This window comes from Ostrea edulis, chromosome 9 (assembly GCF_947568905.1).
Source record: "Ostrea edulis chromosome 9, xbOstEdul1.1, whole genome shotgun sequence".
Lineage (NCBI taxonomy): Eukaryota > Metazoa > Mollusca > Bivalvia > Ostreida > Ostreidae > Ostrea > Ostrea edulis.
In genome coordinates, this window is record NC_079172.1 from 33,026,374 (window position 1) to 33,046,204 (window position 19,831).

At 36.4% G+C, this 19,831-nt stretch overlaps 1 protein-coding gene across 1 annotated transcript; it reads left to right on the top strand.

Annotated features, from left to right (window-relative positions):
- Positions 1-10: 10 nt before the first annotated feature.
- On the top strand, positions 11-17,554 carry LOC125659372 (spermatogenesis-associated protein 24-like). Its single transcript, XM_048891023.2, has 6 exons — positions 11-206; positions 442-519; positions 8,449-8,511; positions 10,280-10,410; positions 11,226-11,296; positions 16,801-17,554. The coding sequence occupies exons 1-6, from the start codon at positions 12-14 to the stop codon at positions 17,028-17,030; spliced, it is 768 nt and encodes a 255-aa protein (XP_048746980.2). The 5' UTR covers position 11; the 3' UTR covers positions 17,031-17,554.
- Positions 17,555-19,831: the final 2,277 nt, after the last annotated feature.

A 19,831-nucleotide genomic window follows, 5' to 3' on the forward strand; every position in this document is an offset into this window, starting at 1 on the left:
AAATATCTCGAATGTTAACTAAAATATTCCGGAATACTCTATGCCTAACCATGGCTTTCTCATCACCTACAGAAACTGTGACGATTCAGGAGGGAAACTCAGCCATCGATTGTAACGATTCAATTCCTTCAGATGTTTTAGTACAAAAACAGCTTCAAGATATTATTCTTACCCAGAAGTCTGTCATTGAAAAGCTGAGCGACGATGTGAGTGCGAATTGTTTACCGTTCGAATTTTCTCAGGTTTTCATACAGTGTATTGATAAATGTGATCAAAGACTTTGTTTCCATCGCTAGTAAAACACTGAGATATCAAGTATAGCTAAAATGACTACTAACCATCAAACACATATCACACCTAATTTTCATTGTATTAGCATTAATCCATAACGCAAAACAGATTCAGCACCATGAGCATGATTATAGGTTTTGTTTTGTTTAGATATCGCTTCAGGAGACATCACTGAGGGATAGCTTTCTGTCCAGAGATACGTATGAAGAGGACTTACGTAAGCTTGAGGTGAAGAAACAACAGAGTTCAAGTCTAGTTTGTCACTTAAAGATCACGTTGAATTGTAATCTGAGCTTCCTCTGACTCTTACCCCTGTTTTTATATTGTGACATGTGCGGGGGAGAGTCAGAGCGGAGCCCATATTGAAAAGTGGGAATTCAGCGACACCAGCTGGTGTTGCTGCTTTACCTACCTCTTACAACTTTATTTTGCGGATCTAATCTTCCATTTTGCGAGGATTCAGTTAGATTGGAAGATTATTCTACAAATAGATCATGATTAATACGATGCTATCGCCGTTTAAATAGCCCTAACACCGACAAATGAAGCATCACTTGAATTAGGTCACCGCCTCGCCATTTGATTTCTTTGCGCATGTCACAGGGATTTTTTAGGATCTGTAGGGAGTTGAAATAAGACCCCATTCCCAATGCTTAAAAACCAGGTATTTTTCCAAATTTTTGCTTTTAAATTCCCAAACAATGAAAACAAATCAAAGCATGGTAGCCTTTTTGTTCAAAAATCTTCACAGGCCCACATATTACAATTTTGCTTCAAAATTGTTACATACCCTGAAGTGTACTACTACACCACTTGCACGGAATGGTATGAAATGATTTTTGCACAGAACGGTGAATGGTTTGCACGAAACGCTGAACGATCTGCACGGAACGGTGAATGGTTTGCACGAAATGCTGAACGGTCTGCACGGAACGGTAAACGGTTTGTATGAAACGCTTTTCACGAAACGCTGACTACTTAGTAGGAGTGGCTTGCACGCTTTGTGAATGGTCTGAACGAAACGGTAGGCATGGCCTGCATGCTGTGATTTTTTCGGTAATATTTGGTTCAAATATTTTCAATATAATTGCAGTATTCTAGATATTAAAAAAAAGTTTGAGAAAGAAATGATAATGATTCATTTAAAATCATTGCTCATGTACGATGTGGTAAATTTCATTTTTGCTTATTAATGATCAATGATTTATGAACACGTTGGAATGGAAACAAATGAATTTTTTTTATTTCGGAAAGAAAGAACAATATGCAAAAATCATAACGTCATGGAATATTGATTAATCAAATTTTATTGATTCATTGCTCTATTAAATTCATTGAAACTGAATATGAGATGGTCGCATCTGTTTCGCTATTTTTGTACATTCATTCTGAGTGTCGTTAAAATACATTTGCAACTTGTATATTCCAGGTCTCTTGCCAAAGACAGATGTTGAATAAACCTATACATTTTATATACATGTATGAAAACAGATAAAATGATTTTAAGAAACTTCTCGTCGGGGAAGATTGAAATATTTTTGGGCGGGGAGAGGGTTGTGAATGGTCTGCCAAAATGCTAGGCATGACCTGCACGCTTTGATTTTTTCCCTGGCATTATTTGTTTTATCCTGGGGTTAGTTTAAACAAGGAATAGTTTAATGACGTACGAACACGTTGGAATAAAAGGAAATGAATATTTTTGAACATCGGAAATAAAGGAAAAACATGCATAAATTGTTTTGTCATGGAATATTTATTATTTAACTTTATTATTCATTGCTCTATTAAATTCATTGAAAAAGTGTGTCTGTATCGCTATTTTTGTACATTCGATTTGTCAGTGTGCAATTTGTATATTCCAGGCCTCTTCTCAAAGACAGATCGCGAATAAACCTATACATTTTTACATACGTGTATGACAACAGATAAATTGATTTTAAAAATTCTCGTAAGACTTGGAACATATTCTCGGGCGAGAGGGGGGTGCATCTATAGACATAGAATTAGCCAGTCGATAAGAACCTGTCATCTTGGATAAGAAAGGAAGATACAAAACCAAAAGAAACAATCAAAATATGATTGAGATAAATTGAGAAATAAATCATATAAATGAAGATAAAATAAATAATGCGATATGCGAGCAGATCTAACATCCAATTTTAATTAGATTGTTGCATTTGCCTTAATTTTAAACCTATGGAAAACTGCATTCAGTTTTGAGAGACAAAAGATATAAACACCTCTTTTGTCATATTTCAATTGCCCCCACCGGTTTTCACACCTTTTGTACGATTGTTAATTTCAAATCCCCGGATTAGCTGACCTCTATTAATTGTGGTAAAAAAAAAAGGGGGGGGGGGGGGAGAGGGGACCTTGGAATTTGCGTAGAATATACAAGTTGTACACAGTTCAGTCTTTGCATTAGGTAGAGAGTTCCAATAAACGATATTGATGAAAGTATTTTTTATTTAAAAAGAGAAACTTGATCATACAAATATAACAAGACAAAAAATTATTCCTATATACAAAAAAATAATAAAAATGAAGAAATAACGAGGGCAGAGATATCACCTGTCTCTGCACTTGCTAGAAACTACCAAGGGTGAGAAAGTGGTATCGGATTATTTTATAGACATTTTGAAATAATTGGTCAAATTCCCAACAATGTTTACCTGTCCTACATCCCATGCGGAAATGACTTGCACGGTCTGTACATTTTTAAGGGCGTGGTTTCAACAATCTGCACGTTTCTATGGGTGTGGCTTGATCATGCACGGAACGATTCTTGCACGAAATGATTTGCACAGAATGCTGAACAGTTTGCATGGAACGGTGAAAGGTTTGCATGAAACGCTGAACGGTCTGCATGGAACAGTGAACGGTTTGCACGGAACGAAACGAAATGCTTTCGAGGTCTAGTAGCACGCTTCAGGGTCTGTAAGTAAACCTAATTTTTTGGCCTCTGATTATTTGAATAAGGTCATGCAGCTTTGACCAAATTGCAAGTCAGGAGTCCAATCATACTTTAATGCTTTGGTTTGGTTTTCTCCCTACATCTTTGTATGGAATTTTTTTTCCCAATTTCAAGCAAATGTCGCTATTTTTCCCAATTGGGATGGCCCAGACCCTTGAAATCAAGACCTTAAAAAAAACCTGTGACATCAGCACATAAACACACAAAATTCTATCGTTTAAACGGCGATAGCTGGTGTCGTTGAATTCCCACTTTTCAATATGGAGCCCACTCTGACCCTCCCCCGCACTTGTCACAATATAAAAGCGGGGGAAAGAGTCAGAAATCTTGGATTTATTTTAGTTGAATGTAACGTATAGTGTTTACAACTTAGCTGGTTTGAGTGTAAAATGCTGACAATTAGAATCTGGAGTTATTGGAGAGACAGAGTTACTGTCAAAATTTAGTCACAGACACCAGTTACTGTACGATTTAGGGATGGAATGTGTATAAAATTTTGAAATTATTATAATTAAAGTTAATGACTGAAACCTGACCTAGAACATTGAGGCAACTACTGTATACACATGTAATTACACTTTTGTAGGATTAAAGGGAATTTAATTTAAGAACCAACTTTCATTTTTGAAAATACATGAGGGTATGAACTGTGACACTTCACCCCGGCTTACTTCATGAAAACTTGGTGTGTTAGCACTTCACGAAAGTATGCAGGTGTAAAGTGTTGCAGTTCATACTTGCAGTGTATGCTCATTCACTCCTCTCGAAGCATAGGCTATCGACAACAGTCTACCAAAGTCCTCGGTCCTGGGCTGCCCTATATAGCTGAATCCAGGTGTGCCCCTTCTTGATATCTGTCTCAAGGTCGCGTCGCCAGGTGTTTCTTGGCCGTCCTCTCTTCCGTTTTCCCTGGGGATTCCATGAGAGTGTCTGTCTGGTGATGTTATTGACTGGTTTCCTCGGGGTGTGCCCAATCTATCCCCATCTTCTACGCCGGATCTCGTCTTTGGTTAACAGTTGATTGGTACACTTTTTAATACGCAACTATTTATGAATGTCTGCACTTTTCTGGTGGTGGTCTTTGTTGTCCTCCATGTCTCCGCTCCATACAGAAGCACTGACTTGACATTGGAGTTGAACAGCCTGACCTTTGTGCAAGTCGACACCACCTTGCCGATTCCTGCTCTGACGTCTGCCTCTGTGCCCCTTGTTTGTTAAAGATGCTGCCCAGGTATGTGTCGACTTCTTCCAGCTCAGTTTCATGTAGTATGACTAGGTCTTCACTATCGTGTGGATCTTGGGGATCTTGGTCTTGCCTTCATGGATCTTGAGACCATTTTGTGAAGAAGTAGCTTTCAGATATGTTGTCTTGTCCTGCATCTGTGAGAAAGCAAGGCTAGGTCATCAGCGAAGCTCAAGTCATCAAGCGGATCCCATAGTGTCCATTGTATTCCATTTCTTATGTGTGCTGTTGACATCCAGTCGATCACCAGGAGGAAGAGGAAAGGTGACAGAAGGCAACCTTGACTGACTCCAGTTCTCACCCCAAAATTGTCTGTGAGCTGTCTACCATAGACCACTCAGCAGGTCTTTCCTTTGTAGGAGTTCTTGATCAAGGTGACCAGTTTAGTTGGTGTAGCATCTTCCTGAGCGTTTCGCAGTCAACGCTGTCAAACGCTTTCTCATAATTGACGAAGTTGATGTACAATGATGAGTTCCACTCTAAAGACTGCTCAACGATGATACACAAGGTGGCAATCTCATCGATGCATGATCTCTTCTGGCGGAAGCCGGCCTGCTGGTCTCGGAGGAGGGGGTCAACTGTGCATTTCATTCTCTTGAGAAGGATCCTATTAAATGCCTTTCCTGGCACTGACAGAATCGTTATATGACAGGGGATGTTTACTCCTCCTAGGCACCTGATCCCATCTCTCTGGAGTGTCCAGGGCTCCATGTTTGCCCAACTATCGGTCTTGTATTACTTATAGGAGTTATGAGATTAATCACTGTTCATTATCTTCACCTTTCATTCCTCTGTAGTTTGTACAGTTGCTTAGGTGGCCTTTCGTGGGTAGCTTGATGAGGTAACCTTCCTTCCCTTCTGCTGGTATCTCTACTTCTTCTCATATCTTCATGAAAAGAGGGTAGAACATCTCTACAGATGTTTCCAGGTTTGCTTTGAGAGCTTCTGCAGGGATGTTGTCTGGTCCTGCAGTCTTACTGTTCCTCAGTAGATTGGTGGCTTTCCTAATCTCCTCTCGCGTTAGTTGCCCACAATTTATGTGTAGTTCTCAGTTTGCTGGATCGATGTCAGGGGGTTTTCTGCCCATCTGTTCAGTTGTTGCTCTGTTCCTTGGACTGTGTTTCCTTCTTTGTCCTTGATTGGTCGCTCTGTTCTGCTGCACTTTCCTGACAGTTTTTTGGTAATGTCGTACACCTGCATTATGTTGTTACTGGCTTCCTCTGCTTCTTCTGTCAGGCTGTCTACATACTTCCGCTTGTCTGTTCTTGCACTATTCTTCACTTCGCTGTTGGCTTTTGTGAAGTGTTTTTGTGTTTTGGCCTTTGATGTCCTTGTTCGGCTGTTTACCGCTGCATTATTTTGTTTCTGCCTTGTACTGTAAATGTATTACATTTGGATGTGTATTCTATTTAGCGTCTTTGGCGGAACGCAGCTTCCGCTAAATCAAGTACATCGCTAAATGCCATCTGTAAATCTAGATGTTTAAAGTAATTCAGGAATGTGCTAAATCAAATCTACGCTAACTTGTTGAAAAAACGATTTCCGCCAAATATCGTACACGCCAAATATAATACGTTTACAGTATCTTGCACAATGTGTCTGCTAATAGCCATTCCATCTTTTTGTGTATCTTGAGGCCCACTACTTCATGACAGGTTGATGTAAATGTCTCTCTCACCTTTTTGCCAGTGGTGTTCTAGCTCAGCTTCTTCCTCAAGCAGTTCTTGCAGCACTTGGTATTTGTTGATGAGGGACAGTTTGAAATCTTATCTGGTCGCTGGGTTTTTCAGTAGGCAGAGGTTGTACTTCTGCCTCTTTGTGGTTGGTTCAATCCAGTTCTTCTTCAGCTTCAGTTTCAGCTTGGTGACTTGTAGGTGGTGGTCATATGCACAATGTCTGCTCCTCTTCTCACCCTTACAGGAATTCCCAGTAGTTAGAATAGACATACTATATTTATCAAGGTTTATGATGTCCACAATTGCAGCGCATTCATGAGGAAATGGTTATCATTAGGTCACCTGAGTCACTCAAGTGACCTATTGCAATTGTTCTGCATCCGTCTTTGTCCGTCATGCGTTAACAATTTAACATTTGTAACTTCTTGATAACAACCATTCCAATTTTTTTCAAATTTGGTATGAAGCATCTTTAGGACATATGGGACATAAGTTGTTAATTTCAGGTCTCCTGTACCCCTGAGGACTAAGGGGCAGGGCAAAAACTGCCAAAACGTGACCAATTTTCAAAAATCTTCTTCTCTAGAACCACACATTTGTAAGAAAAAGTAGATACATCATGATGTGGAGCAGGAAGGCCTCTACCAAAATTATAAATTTCATGATCCCCGGGACAGAGGTTCTGACCTTAGGGCAGGGCCAAACTTGGTATACAGCTGTATAGTGTTTCTGTGTAAAATACTTAAATACATGTAACATTTTAATCTAAGTGCTATTGCATCTTTGCTAGCCAAGGGTTTACGATCCGCTCCGCTTCTTTACAAACGTTTGTAGAGAACCGGAGCGGATCGTAAACCCTTTGCTAGCGAAGATGGTGCTATTGATACTAAGTAGATATTTAGACAGAACAGTTAGTCCTTCACCAAGATTGTAAATTTCATGATCCCAGGGGTAGAGGTTCTGACCCCAGGATGGGACTAAACTTATTATTAGTGTTTATGTGTAAAATATTTAAATAACACCTTTTTCATGGTTATTGATACTAAATTAAAACTATATAGATATTTAGAAAGAGCAGGTAGTCCTTTACCAAAATTTTTAATTTGATGATCCTAGGGGTATAGGGGTTTTGGTATCAGGGTGGGGCCAAAATGGTCAGTTAATAAATGTGTGAATAATATAAATTTGTTTAATTTCTTTATAACTACTATTCCAATTCCTTTCAAATTTGGGGACAAGGAGGATATAAATTGTAAATTTCAGGAGTCCTGGGGGCCTTAAGGGCAGGAAAAAACTGCCAAAAATTTACAATTTTTTAAAAGTCTTCTCTACAACTGCATATCTTTAAGAAAAACTAAATGCATAATGATATAAAGCAGAATGGCCTCTACCAAAATTGTAAATTTCAAGATCTCAGGGGTAGAGGTTCTGACTTCAGGGCGAGGTCAAACTTGGTATAGTGTATAAGTGCAAAACACGTAAATGATATTTGCTTTAATACTATTGATACTAATTTGAAACTAAATGGATATTTAAAAGGAGTAGGTATAGTCCTGTACCAAATTTGTAAATTTCATGATCCTAAGGGCAAGGATTTTGTTTTAGGGTGGAGCCAAAATCCTTATACTGATTATTGTCTTTATCATTTAGAGGACTTCTTTAAGTTTATTGATACAGCAACCCCAGGATTTTGACTTTAGGGTGGGTCCAAATTAGTGATATCGTTTAATAATAACACGTATATCTATTATGTGAAGCCTTTCATCAGGGATATGTGATTAAGGTAGACTGTGACTCCATAGCTAGCATTAAGTCATGTTAGTTCAATAGTAAAACATCCTCATCAGGTAGTAAAGATACATGTACACCATGAGGTAGAGGTGCAATTCATTGATAATTCATAGTTTATTTGTGACATTTTCCTGGAAATGCAAGATAAACACGTTTTGCTTTTGAATATAGAATGTTGATAACAGTGACTGTTTTTGCTTGAAGAACCTTCATACTCTCTATATTTGTGATAGAATATATGAAACTAGTTTCATTTAGTTTTCTTGAAGAACTTTCGGACAAATATAGCCCTTAAAGCCCCTTAATTCATTACATGCAAAGAAAATGAAGAGTTGATGAAAACTGGTCCATAAGGAGAACTGGTCACAAGCCAGTAAGAAGAAGTAGACTTGTTGTAAAGATGTATACATATAATTATACATTCATATAATCATATGTATTATTTCTCTGAAAAACTTATGTTTGTTTTTTAGCGATCTGTTCAGGAAGATTATGTACACAAAGAAGACTATAGGGTGCTGGAATCTCAACTAGAGGTAAATGGTTAACAATATGCACTGTAAAATCTTCAAGTTTTGTGAGGGTTTAAGTTTTGTTGTATCTGTAGTATGGACTAAATTCTCCTCAAGCAAGAGAAAACTAAACACGATCAAGAAAGATAACTCTGCAACCACAACGTTAAATCTGCAGGATTATTTTAAACGAAAATTTCACTGCTATGTTTATATGAATATGATAAAACTATCACACAAACTTTAAGGCAAACAGCTGATTGAGTAACTGTATACTCGACTAGTTTCTTTACTTGTTCAGGAGTGTAAATATTTATAAAGTTTAAAACATTTTTGTTATACAATCCTTTGTCTTTTTAGGCTTTTACATGTACAATGTATATAGCAGAAAGTCTGCTTGTTGTTAAAAGGTTACCTGTAGGTGTCCAATAAGTTGATAATTGATGTCCATTATTTCTAAGAAAGGACAGATACCGTCCATTCTTGATAATAATGGACAGTAATTGTCAACTTATTGGGCAGCGCCAGGTAAACGCAATAACTTATTAGACGTTTACAGGTAGCCTGAAAATAAGAGAAAGACAATACATTTGTCAAAGAGATACAAATTTAATTTCAAATTTCCTTCAAGTAAGAATCAACAAAGATATCGGAAAAATCATTGAAACACTTAAAACGATATTTCCCCTAGTAGAATTCTCTGCTCCATCTTTAAGATCCACAGTTCTTTTTAATTCCATTGGCCATTAATTATCATATCGCATTAGAACTTAAATTTGAAAGACACATTTCCATGCTGTATTTGAATTTTGCTGGATCATGAGACACATTCCGAAAATTCTTCACAACGCTTTTTTATGTTTTCTTTATTAGCATATCCTAATTCTGAATTATTATTTTGTCTTTCATGAATAATTTCATTTCATTTCACGAGATGGACGTATTGGGTTCTTTTGGCTGGTGTTAATTATTTCCTCATCCAATATATTCAAAAACACAATGTTTTTCAGATAAAAATTTGGCTCCATAAATTTTTTCACCCTCCATATCCAGAATATAACACTCATTAAGATACCGGGGTAGCATTCACAATTTTTTCATTAAAATCCTCTTATTTTGATTGTGCAATAAAAATTCTCTCCCCATCAGAGGACGACATGTTGATATGGATCAGTACTACAGGGTGAGTGACTATAAAACCTTCAGTACAAGACATCCGTGATTACTTTGCTGACACTGTCCAACAAAAGAAACAGACTTCTGCACAACACTGGTTATATTGTCAGACTATTCAAAAATAGCATTATTCATAATTATCATTATCAATGGCTTTACCTGAGCCTGTCCATTCTTAGAACAAAAGATGTAATGTTTTAAGTAGGATATAAGCCTCAAATTGTCCTTTCTGTGAGATAAAGAACTGATCTCGGCCCCACGGGCCTCTATCAGTTCTTTCTCTTACAGATTAATACAGAATGGACAGTTTTTGGCTTATATCCTTTACTTATACTCCTGAACAAGTAAATAAACTATTGGAGTATACTCCATCGTCTTTGTGATATTTTTTTTATACTACTACTCGTGTAGATCTTTCTATATACTTATTTCTGGATTATGTACATACAATTATTTTTATAGAGAAATTCAACAATGGGTGATTATGATGTCATATATGCAGAGGACTTGGTGTTTGTTGAAGATGTCAATGATCATTTTTAGCTTTTGCTACTTAAGGCAAGAGGTATGTGAGCAGACACAAGATATCTCCCTATATTTATTATTCTTTTTTAAGGAAGAGAGAAAAGAACATGCTAAGACACGAACAGAACTCAGTGAAGTCACAGATCGACTGGAATTCGCTTTGGGAGAAGTGGAAATTTTAACCAAACAGTTAGCCAGAGAGAAGGAAGCATTTCAAAGAGCGTAAGTCTAGCCACTGTCAGATTTCAATACCTGGAACTTGGAATTTTTGTCTCCTGCCGCAATGCGGAAGGGAACATAGAAATATCAGTGTCCGTGCGTCCGTCCATTTCACTTGACTTTGTGGATGCAGCTCCTCCAAAACCGCTCTATAGATGTTTTTCAAATTTTGTAGGACTGTTAGTCACCATATGTAGTTGATCATGATATGCCACTATTTTGATTCGACAAATTTTACAGGAGTTATGGGACTTTGTTGAAATTGTACATCCCACACTATAGGAATACTTTGTAGATGAAACTCCTCCAAAACCGCTCACCAGATTTTGTTCAAATTTTGTAGGATTGTTACTCACCATATGTAGTTGATCATATATTGCCACCATTTCAATTTAACACATTTTACAGGAGATATGGGACTTTTGTGCTTCAACTTTTTTTGGCGACAGGGGACATATGGCTGCACATAGCAATGTTTACAGCTTGTATCTTGTAAAGAAAAAAATGTGCTTTAATTATAACATTTTGCTGATTCAATGACATGGTTATAATGTTTGACACGGCACATTGATTATATAAGGCCTGAAAGTTGTAAATCTGTAACACTTAATATATACATGTATACATTCAGCCAGCAACTGAACTTTATGGCATTTTCTCATTATGAGAGCTTTAGTGTATTCATTTTTCAAGTAAATGTTTCTGGGGAATTCAGTAGGACATCTTCAAAATTAAACATGATTGTTTTAATGCATTCTTGTTGATGCCAGATATTTTGTACCATTTATATAAATCATATGATGCATTTTATGTTACAGATTTGGTGACATAAGATCTAAAGCGATGGAAGAAACGTCTAAGAACATCAAGTTAGAATCAAAGTGTTCAGGTATAAAGTAATAGATGGTCCATTGTACCATTAATGTATTTAGCTCACATGAGCCAAGGGCACAGGTGAGCATATCATAAGGCCCTCTCTCATAGATTGACATATGCAAACTCTATGGAATGTGGACCATAGCTCGGAGACTTTATGAATAATTTTATTTACCCCAAAAGTATTAGCTTGGATCATAGGTTTTCACATACACATTATTGAAGGGTTATCCCTTTAATTCCATTACATGTTAATAGAATTAAAGGGATAACCCTTGAATAAAGGGAGATAATTTTAAACGTGTTGTAAAAGGTATTAATGACTAAAAATCTTTTTACTATTAGCATGAAAAATTGGACTAAAATTACAATTTCATTAAATAATTATCATAATTTACCTTGTGACTTTTCACCTAATACTGACCACATACAAAGTTTGGTGGATTTCAGGCATCATCTTATCTATTGTTTTTTACGACAGTATCCATCCAATCGGATTGAAATCAGATCTTTGATCCGCTCCATTATTGTTATGTCGCTTTGTGTAGTGACATAACAAGAGTGGATCAAAGATGTGATTGTAATCAGATTGGTATTCATCTGAATATTTCTATTTGTCTCTCTGTCCACTTTCAGTTTAGACCATAATATGTCATTAGAAGATATGCAATTGCACACTGGCACAAATAATATATAACAGTGATGGGATGTCATGACACTGAGTCAGGTCATTTGGCGAAGGTCCCTTGTAAACAGGATTAGAAAGTTATTACGAAATATCAAAAGCTCATACACATCACATGACTATATGTCTTATTCTTGAAGCTAAGGACCAGGTCATTGGTAAGAACTACCAAGGCTGTTCAATATGTAATGTGTATTGCACAATATCTCAATAGCATTCGACTCAAATAGTGAAATGAATATTATATATCTTCAAAGTATTCTCCGCGGTTTGAAATACATAATTTCAATCTCTGAATCCATTTCTGAAATGTGTCATGGTACGCTGATTTAGGTAGACCTCTGAGGCATGTACTGTACTGACTGATGGCTGAGCCAAGGGCTTGTCGGGACTTGAAACGGTGACCAGATAAGAAATTTTTAAGTTTTGGAAAAAGGAAAAAGTCGCATGGGGCTAGATCTGGAGAGTATGGTACGTAGGTGTGGCAACATGGTAACCTTCTCCGACTTCAAAAATTGCTTCACAAGCTCAGATGTATGTGATGTAGCATTATTATGAAGTAGACGAACATGCCTAAATGCTGACACAGGGCGTCGTTTATGATTATATTTCTTAAACTTTTTTAGTATAACATCTCGGTAATACCGACCTGTAACACTTTTGCCTTTCGTCACTGGAATTTGTACAGCTATTCCATGACATGAGAAGAATATGCAATAAAGAACCTTCTTTGTGCTTATGGTTCTTTTGGCAACTACAGGCCTTCTACTGTGTATAGTTAGCCATATTTTGTTTCCAATAGTTCTTACTGGTTTGAAATAGTGAACCCATGTTTCATCACCAGTAACGATGTTTGCAAATTGTCTTTGATTGAATTTGGGAAACATTTTGAGCAGTTGCTTAGCATTTTGTACTCGTACCCGTTTTTGGTCATCTGTCAATATATGCAGTATCCATTTAGTAGAAATCTTTCGTACTTTAAAATATGCTTCAAAATGAAATGCACCCATGATAGCAATATGCCAACAGCTTTGTAAATACATTGTATCACGAATCGTGTATCTGCCATCACTTTCAATTATTTCTCTGACTTTTGTGACATTTGCTGTGCCTGTTACAGTCACAGATCGGCCAGATTTTGCTGCGTCTTTGATAGACTCTGTACCAGTCAGAGATTTCTTTCTCCACCTACGAACTGTCTCATAAGACACCATATCAGACCCATAAACTTCCCCAATTCAGCAAAAATCTGCATTACCGAATGACTGAGTTTTGTGTAAACTTTTATATAAGATCTAAATTTTTCAATATGCTCAACCCGTTTCCCAACCAGTTTTACAACAGTGGTCAACGACTGGCTCTATTGAAATGACTATAAGTATTAAACTATGTGAAGCTGAAGGCTAGTGTTTATACCGTTGGAAAGGTATTGAATAGAGCTATTCAAGAGTACCATCATCCACAAAATGGCAAAGCGTTATTGCGCTGTGGTACAATAAACATTACATATCAAACAGCCCTCGTATCTTCAATGTGCCTCATTTGGGAATTAGTCCCACCTCTAGATTTAGCAATTCTTTGAATATGCATAATTTTATTTTAAGTTTCTTCTGTCTATATTTTTATTCTTATATGAATTACACAAATTACAAATGTCACCTTGTCTGTTCAGCTGCCATCTTCTTGTTGAATTATGCTCATAGCCATGCAACAAAGAATTATCTTTTCAAGATGATTTAATCCCAATTAAATCATTACACATAACATATTGAATCAGTTTGAATATGGCATAATTTAGAACTCCTTTTTAGCTCACCTGAGATGAAAGCTCAAGTGAGCTTTTCTGATCACCTGTTGTCTGTCTGTCCATCTGTAAACATTTTACATTTTTGACTTCTTCTCCAGAACCACTGGGCCAATTTCAACCAAACTTGGCAAAAAGCATCCTTGGGTGACGGGCTTGCAAGATTATTTAAATGAAGGACCCAGGGTTAGGGTGGGGCCACAATAGGGGATCAAAGTTTTACATACAAAGATGTAGGGAAAATCCTTGAAACTCTTCTTCTCAAGAACTAATGGGCCAGAAAAGTATAAATTTACATGAAAGCTTTCTGACATAAAGCAGATTCAAGTATGTTAAAATCATGGCCCCCGGGACAGGATGGGTCCACAATAGGGGATCAAAGTTTTACATACAATTATATACATGTAGGTAAAATCTTTTTAAATCTTCTTCTCAAGAACCACTGGGCCAGAAAAGTACAAATTTACATGAAAGCTTCTTGATATAGTGCAGATTCAAGTTTGTTAAAATGAGGGTCCCCGATGGAAGGATGGGGCCAAAATAGGGGATCAAAGTTTTACATACAAATACATGTATATAGGAAAAGTCTTTAAAAAACTTCCTCTCAAGAACCATTAGGCTAGAGAAGTTTACATTTACATGAAAGCTTTCTGACATAGTGCAGATTCCAGTTTGTAAAAATCATGATCCCCGGGAGTAGGTTGGGGCCACAATAGGGATCAATGTTTTACATTCCAATATATAGGGATAATCTTTAAATATGAGCCAAGGTGACTTAGGTGAGCGATGTGGCCTATGGTCCTCTTGTTTATGATACAAACATAAGAGTATTGTCATGTCCCTTTGCTTGTTGTAGTAAATCATGTCTCTCCTTCTGTAACCTTGTTACGACCTCTGAAGAAAAAAACCCATCTTTACCGTTTGTATAATTCTTGTCTTTATAAACTGTGTCAATTATCTGGTGAGTGTTTCTAGGTCTTTGGACCTTTTGTTTAAAGCAACATAATCGGCTACTGTAAACAAGCAAATTTTCACCCCTGTTGTATTTTCACCCAATTCACTCACACATCCATAGTGGGCAAATTTAAAACTGGGCTAATACTTTATTTGTTGTTCTTATATAAACAAAATGGCTTTGGGCGAATTTATGATGATAAAAAGAAATTTTATGGGCCTTTTGAGCAAAAATATCCTTATATACATTATTTTTAATTTCTGAGTTTATCATCAACACTATCTACATTTTTATGACAGTATCAGCAAAATTTGCAGCTCTAAGTACATGTGTTATAATTTGCCAGACTCACGATTAAAGTTGTATGAATTAGATAAGTATATTTTGTAATATATTAGTAGACTTGAAAGTTCGGAGACAGACACAGACTTCGTAATGACTCTTTAGACACCCTCCTACTCTCAGAAGTGAAATAATGTTTCAGCGTATTAGTTCGATGTGGTGGGTTCGATAGGACAAACAAACTACATTTTGATTTAGCCCAAGAATAGGATTGTCATAACTTTTGAACAGCAAGAAGCTTAGCATAAAATTGCCATTAACAGGTTAACTAGAAGTTGTGCGATTTCACACACCTGGTCAGTCATGTCACTGTAGATTTAAATCTTGAATCTTGAATTCAAAGTGTAATACATATATATGTGTTTTGCATGTCTAGTTAATTGACTTGTATTGCTACAGTCGTTTTATAATGCATTACTTCCCCTTCCCATCCTACCAGTTTTGACCAATGGGTAAGGTACCCAGAACATGTACATGTGGATAGGAAGATGTTTAATTGAAATCAACAAGGTAAAATATATATGTTGTTGCCAATGTAAAACAAAATATATACATGTACATACAATCAGCAGATCTTTTTCTCCATGTTTATAGTAAAAGTTAAAAAACTTAGGGTAAAGCAACTTAGGCTTCCTGCATAGAAATTAATGGGGGGAAAAGAGGGGGAAAGCTTTCATCGGACCACTGCATCGGTTGAAAAAGGAAAACAGAATTCTGACTATTAGGCTTATAGTACACTACACAAAGTCAAGAATGTTTGTACTAACACACATATGGCATGTAATAACACACATGTGTCATGTAATAACACACATGTGACATGTAATAACACACATGTGGCATGTAATAACACACATGTGGCATGTAATAACACACATGTGGCATATAATAACACACATGTGGCATGTAATAGCACACATGTTGCATGTAATAACACATGTGGCATGTACTAACACACATGTGGCATGTAATAACACACATGTGGCATGTAATAACACACATGTGGCATGTAATAACACACACCTGGCATGTAATAACACACATGTGACATGTAATAACACCACATGTGGCATGTAATAACACACATGTGGCATGTAATAGAACACATGTGGCATGTAATAGCACACATGTTGCATGTAATAACACATGTGGCATGTACTAACACACATGTGACATGTAATAACACACATGTGGCATGTAATAACACACATGTGGCATGTAATAACACACACCTGGCATGTAATAACACACATGTGACATGTAATAACACCACATGTGGCATGTAATAACACACATGTGGCATGTAATAGAACACATGTGGCATGTAATAACACCACATGTGGCATGTAATAACACACATGTGGCATGTAATAGCACACATGTGGCATGTAATAACACATGTGGCATGTAATAACACACATGTGACATGTAATAACACACATGTGGCATGTAATAACACACATGCGGCATGTAATAACACACATGCGGCATGTAATAACACACACCTGGCATGTAATAACACACATGTGACATGTAATAACACCACATGTGGCATGTAATAACACACATGTGGCATGTAATAGAACACATGTGGCATGTAATAACACACATGTGGCATGTAATAACACACATGTGGCATGTAATAACACACATGTGGTATAATCGATAACTGTACTGTGTAGTATATGTATTCATGATGTTTACTTAGATACATAAATATGTTTTTTATAGAAATAAGTAAACAAGTGGAACATCAAGAACAAATCTTAAACAGTAAAAAACAGGCGATACAGAAACTGGAGAAAAAGTTAAAAGTGAAGGAAATCGAGCACAAGAAACATCTAACGGAGGTCGAGATCGAGAAAAAACAGCAACAATACATTAGTCGTTTAATGCAGGAACAGGACCAGAAAAAGAAGACTCGGGATCGGTTTTTGGCGGTCCCCAAAATGAATAGGTGATAACGTCATGTTTGGCCTTGAGGGCTGAAAAATCAAATCCTCCTCATATATTCCGTCCATCTATGCTCATCTGCTTTAGAGAAAGGGTACAGTATTTCAATCATGTAGTATGTGATATACTTGTAGATGGATAGAGAATGTAGTATTTGTGTCTATTTATCTATCTTTGACAGGTGTGACAGTTTTGTAATATGATATTAAGTGCCTAGTTTACTGTGTTGTGAAATAATGGATTTTAAATGACCAGCACAATTTAATATGTATACATGTGAAATTATTTTTAATATTTTCCCATTAGTGCATTTGTCTGGATAATTTTAATTCAGTTTTTTATTCTGAGATCATTCTGAGATCATAATGTCAAGTTACAGCATTTCACAAATATTGTTGGAATATATGCAGCAAGAAATAATTATCTGTTAATAACTACCCTTGTTGAATGACTTTAATATTGAGCATGTAGCCGATTTTGTGATATTAACATAAAAGGTCATGACCTTGTAATAAATTGACTGAATGAATCACTATTACTCATATTTACTATAGATACCATATACGAGTGTATCTTTATTGTATATTATTATTTGCAAAGTATAACAACCAGCTTTACAGTGCATAAAAGAGATTCAACAAAAATGGAAAAAAGGAAATATTCATATCTAGTGATCAGACATTCAAAAATTACTTTGCTAAACACTACTCTAATTCTACGCACAAGTACTCTGAAGTTGATAAAAGATGCTGGAGTTCCTCATTGAGAATATTTTCGTAGTCTTTGGTGACCAGGTCCAGAGGAGCGCAGATTGAACATTTACTGCAATGTATCTTTCTAAAGGTTTTGTGAAGTTTAGGAATCCAGTATAGGTACAGTAACTCATATCCGGTCGTCCCGTTGACTGGGATATATATGCAAAACGGAAACATGATTTTGATGAATTTCATCTTTTGAAAGGACAGTTGGAGAATAAGTACGATTAACAAATGTGGGCTTAATGCCAAGTTCCTTTAAATTTAGTTGTAATAATGACCCTGTTGTTACAAGCTTTGTCGGCTGGAACCAAAACGTATTCCTCATGTAACCTATCTATTTCTTTCATCGCCTCTGGTTTACAAAATACAGGATAGATAGAACGCACTTTTGTTTTGATGCGTCTAATATGGGATTTTGATATTCCTCTTATACTTTTTTTCCATTCTGACAAGAAGGTATCAAGTTCTTCGTGTACATATTTAGCCCCCCCCCCCCTCACCCCCCCCCCCACCCCCTAACCTGTATTCAATTATTCCTAAGGGTTGTTTTAAATTGTTTTATATGTTATTAGGGTAATTAATTATTATATCATTACATTAGGCGCTATATATCTATAATAATTATGCATTTTAATTTTGACCTATGAATATTTTATTCACATATATGTGCACATCGATTTTATATTATCTTTTCGATCACGTATGTAAAGCGCTTTAGAGAACTAATGTTTATAGGACAATATATAAGTCTTTTAATTACAATTACGATCACAATCGTCTGGCATAATCTTCGACATAATTCATAATAGAGATGACATTCTATCACAAATTGAAAGACCGAAGTTCTTTGAATTCAGCACTTATTTAGATAAGTGATATCAGGTCCTTATTTTCAAGTTTATCATCATCCCCAATAATGACATTTCCAGCTGGACAATAGTGGAAAGAAGACGAATGACACGTTGGTGGATTATGTATAAGATGGTCTATATCTAGTGGATTATGTATAAGATGGTCTATATCTAGGCACTGTAAAGTTTGTTTATCATTATAAAGTTGGATGCAATAGTATATAGTTCTAAGTATATTTGTAGCAATACACATATACGAGGGCTGTTCGATATGTATGATAATGCCATTTTGTTCCTTTCACTAGTGACCAATACGTCTGCCACTTTGTTCCTTTCACTGGTGACCAGTACGTCTGCCACTTTGTTCCTTTCACTGGTGACCAGTACGTCTGCCACTTGTTCCTTTCACTAGTGACTAATATGTCTGCCACTTTGTTCCTGTCACTATTGACCTATTCGTCTCGCTGCCACTTTCTACATATTTGAGCTGTCAGTTTATAAAAATTATAAAAGGCCATGGGCAATATATAAAGAATATAATCTGGTCACTAAGACATTACCCAAATATAAAAAGGTCACCAAGACCCTATCTCAAATGTAACCGGGAGGTCGTGAGGTCGAGTCCCACTTATGTCATGGCCGCGTCAAACCTTACCTTACACTTAAACATGCGTAGTGATTGCTCCTTTGCCAAACACTCGATATTCACGGGTCTTTTGGATACAACCTGATAAACGGAGATCTCATGTTTTTTTATATCAGCATTTGATTGATAACTTTTGTTTACAGTTTTACGTTATTAAACCCATTGACCCTGCGCACAAATCTTTTATTACTCGCTTTAAAACTTCATCGCATAAACTGAATGTTGAAGTTGGAAGACATAATAATATAGTCGGAACACGACTGTTATGTACTGTTTGTGAGCTAAATGATGTAGAGGATGAGTTCCACTTTATTTTTTAATGTCCTCTATATGATGATTTGAGAAAAAAAAATGTTAAGAAATTATATTATACAAAACTCAGTGTTTACAAACTGATTAAACTACTCAGTGTTAAAAATACTAAAGAACTGATTAATGTTGGAAATTGTTTACAGTATGCTACAAAGCTACGAAACTCTCATAGGGTGTGATATCATTTGTTTAATCTAAATTGTACATCGTTGTAACTTTGTTGTCTACTCACTCTCCGTAAT

Coding starts and splice junctions, on each gene's coding strand:
- LOC125659372 (XM_048891023.2), top strand. CDS start 12: ATGTTAACTAAAATATTCCGGAATACTCTATGCCTAACCATGGCTTTC. Junction 8,512..10,279: donor TGCTGGAATCTCAACTAGAG/GTAAATGGTTAA, acceptor TTCTTTTTTAAG/GAAGAGAGAAAAGAACATGC. Junction 10,411..11,225: donor AAGGAAGCATTTCAAAGAGC/GTAAGTCTAGCC, acceptor TTTATGTTACAG/ATTTGGTGACATAAGATCTA.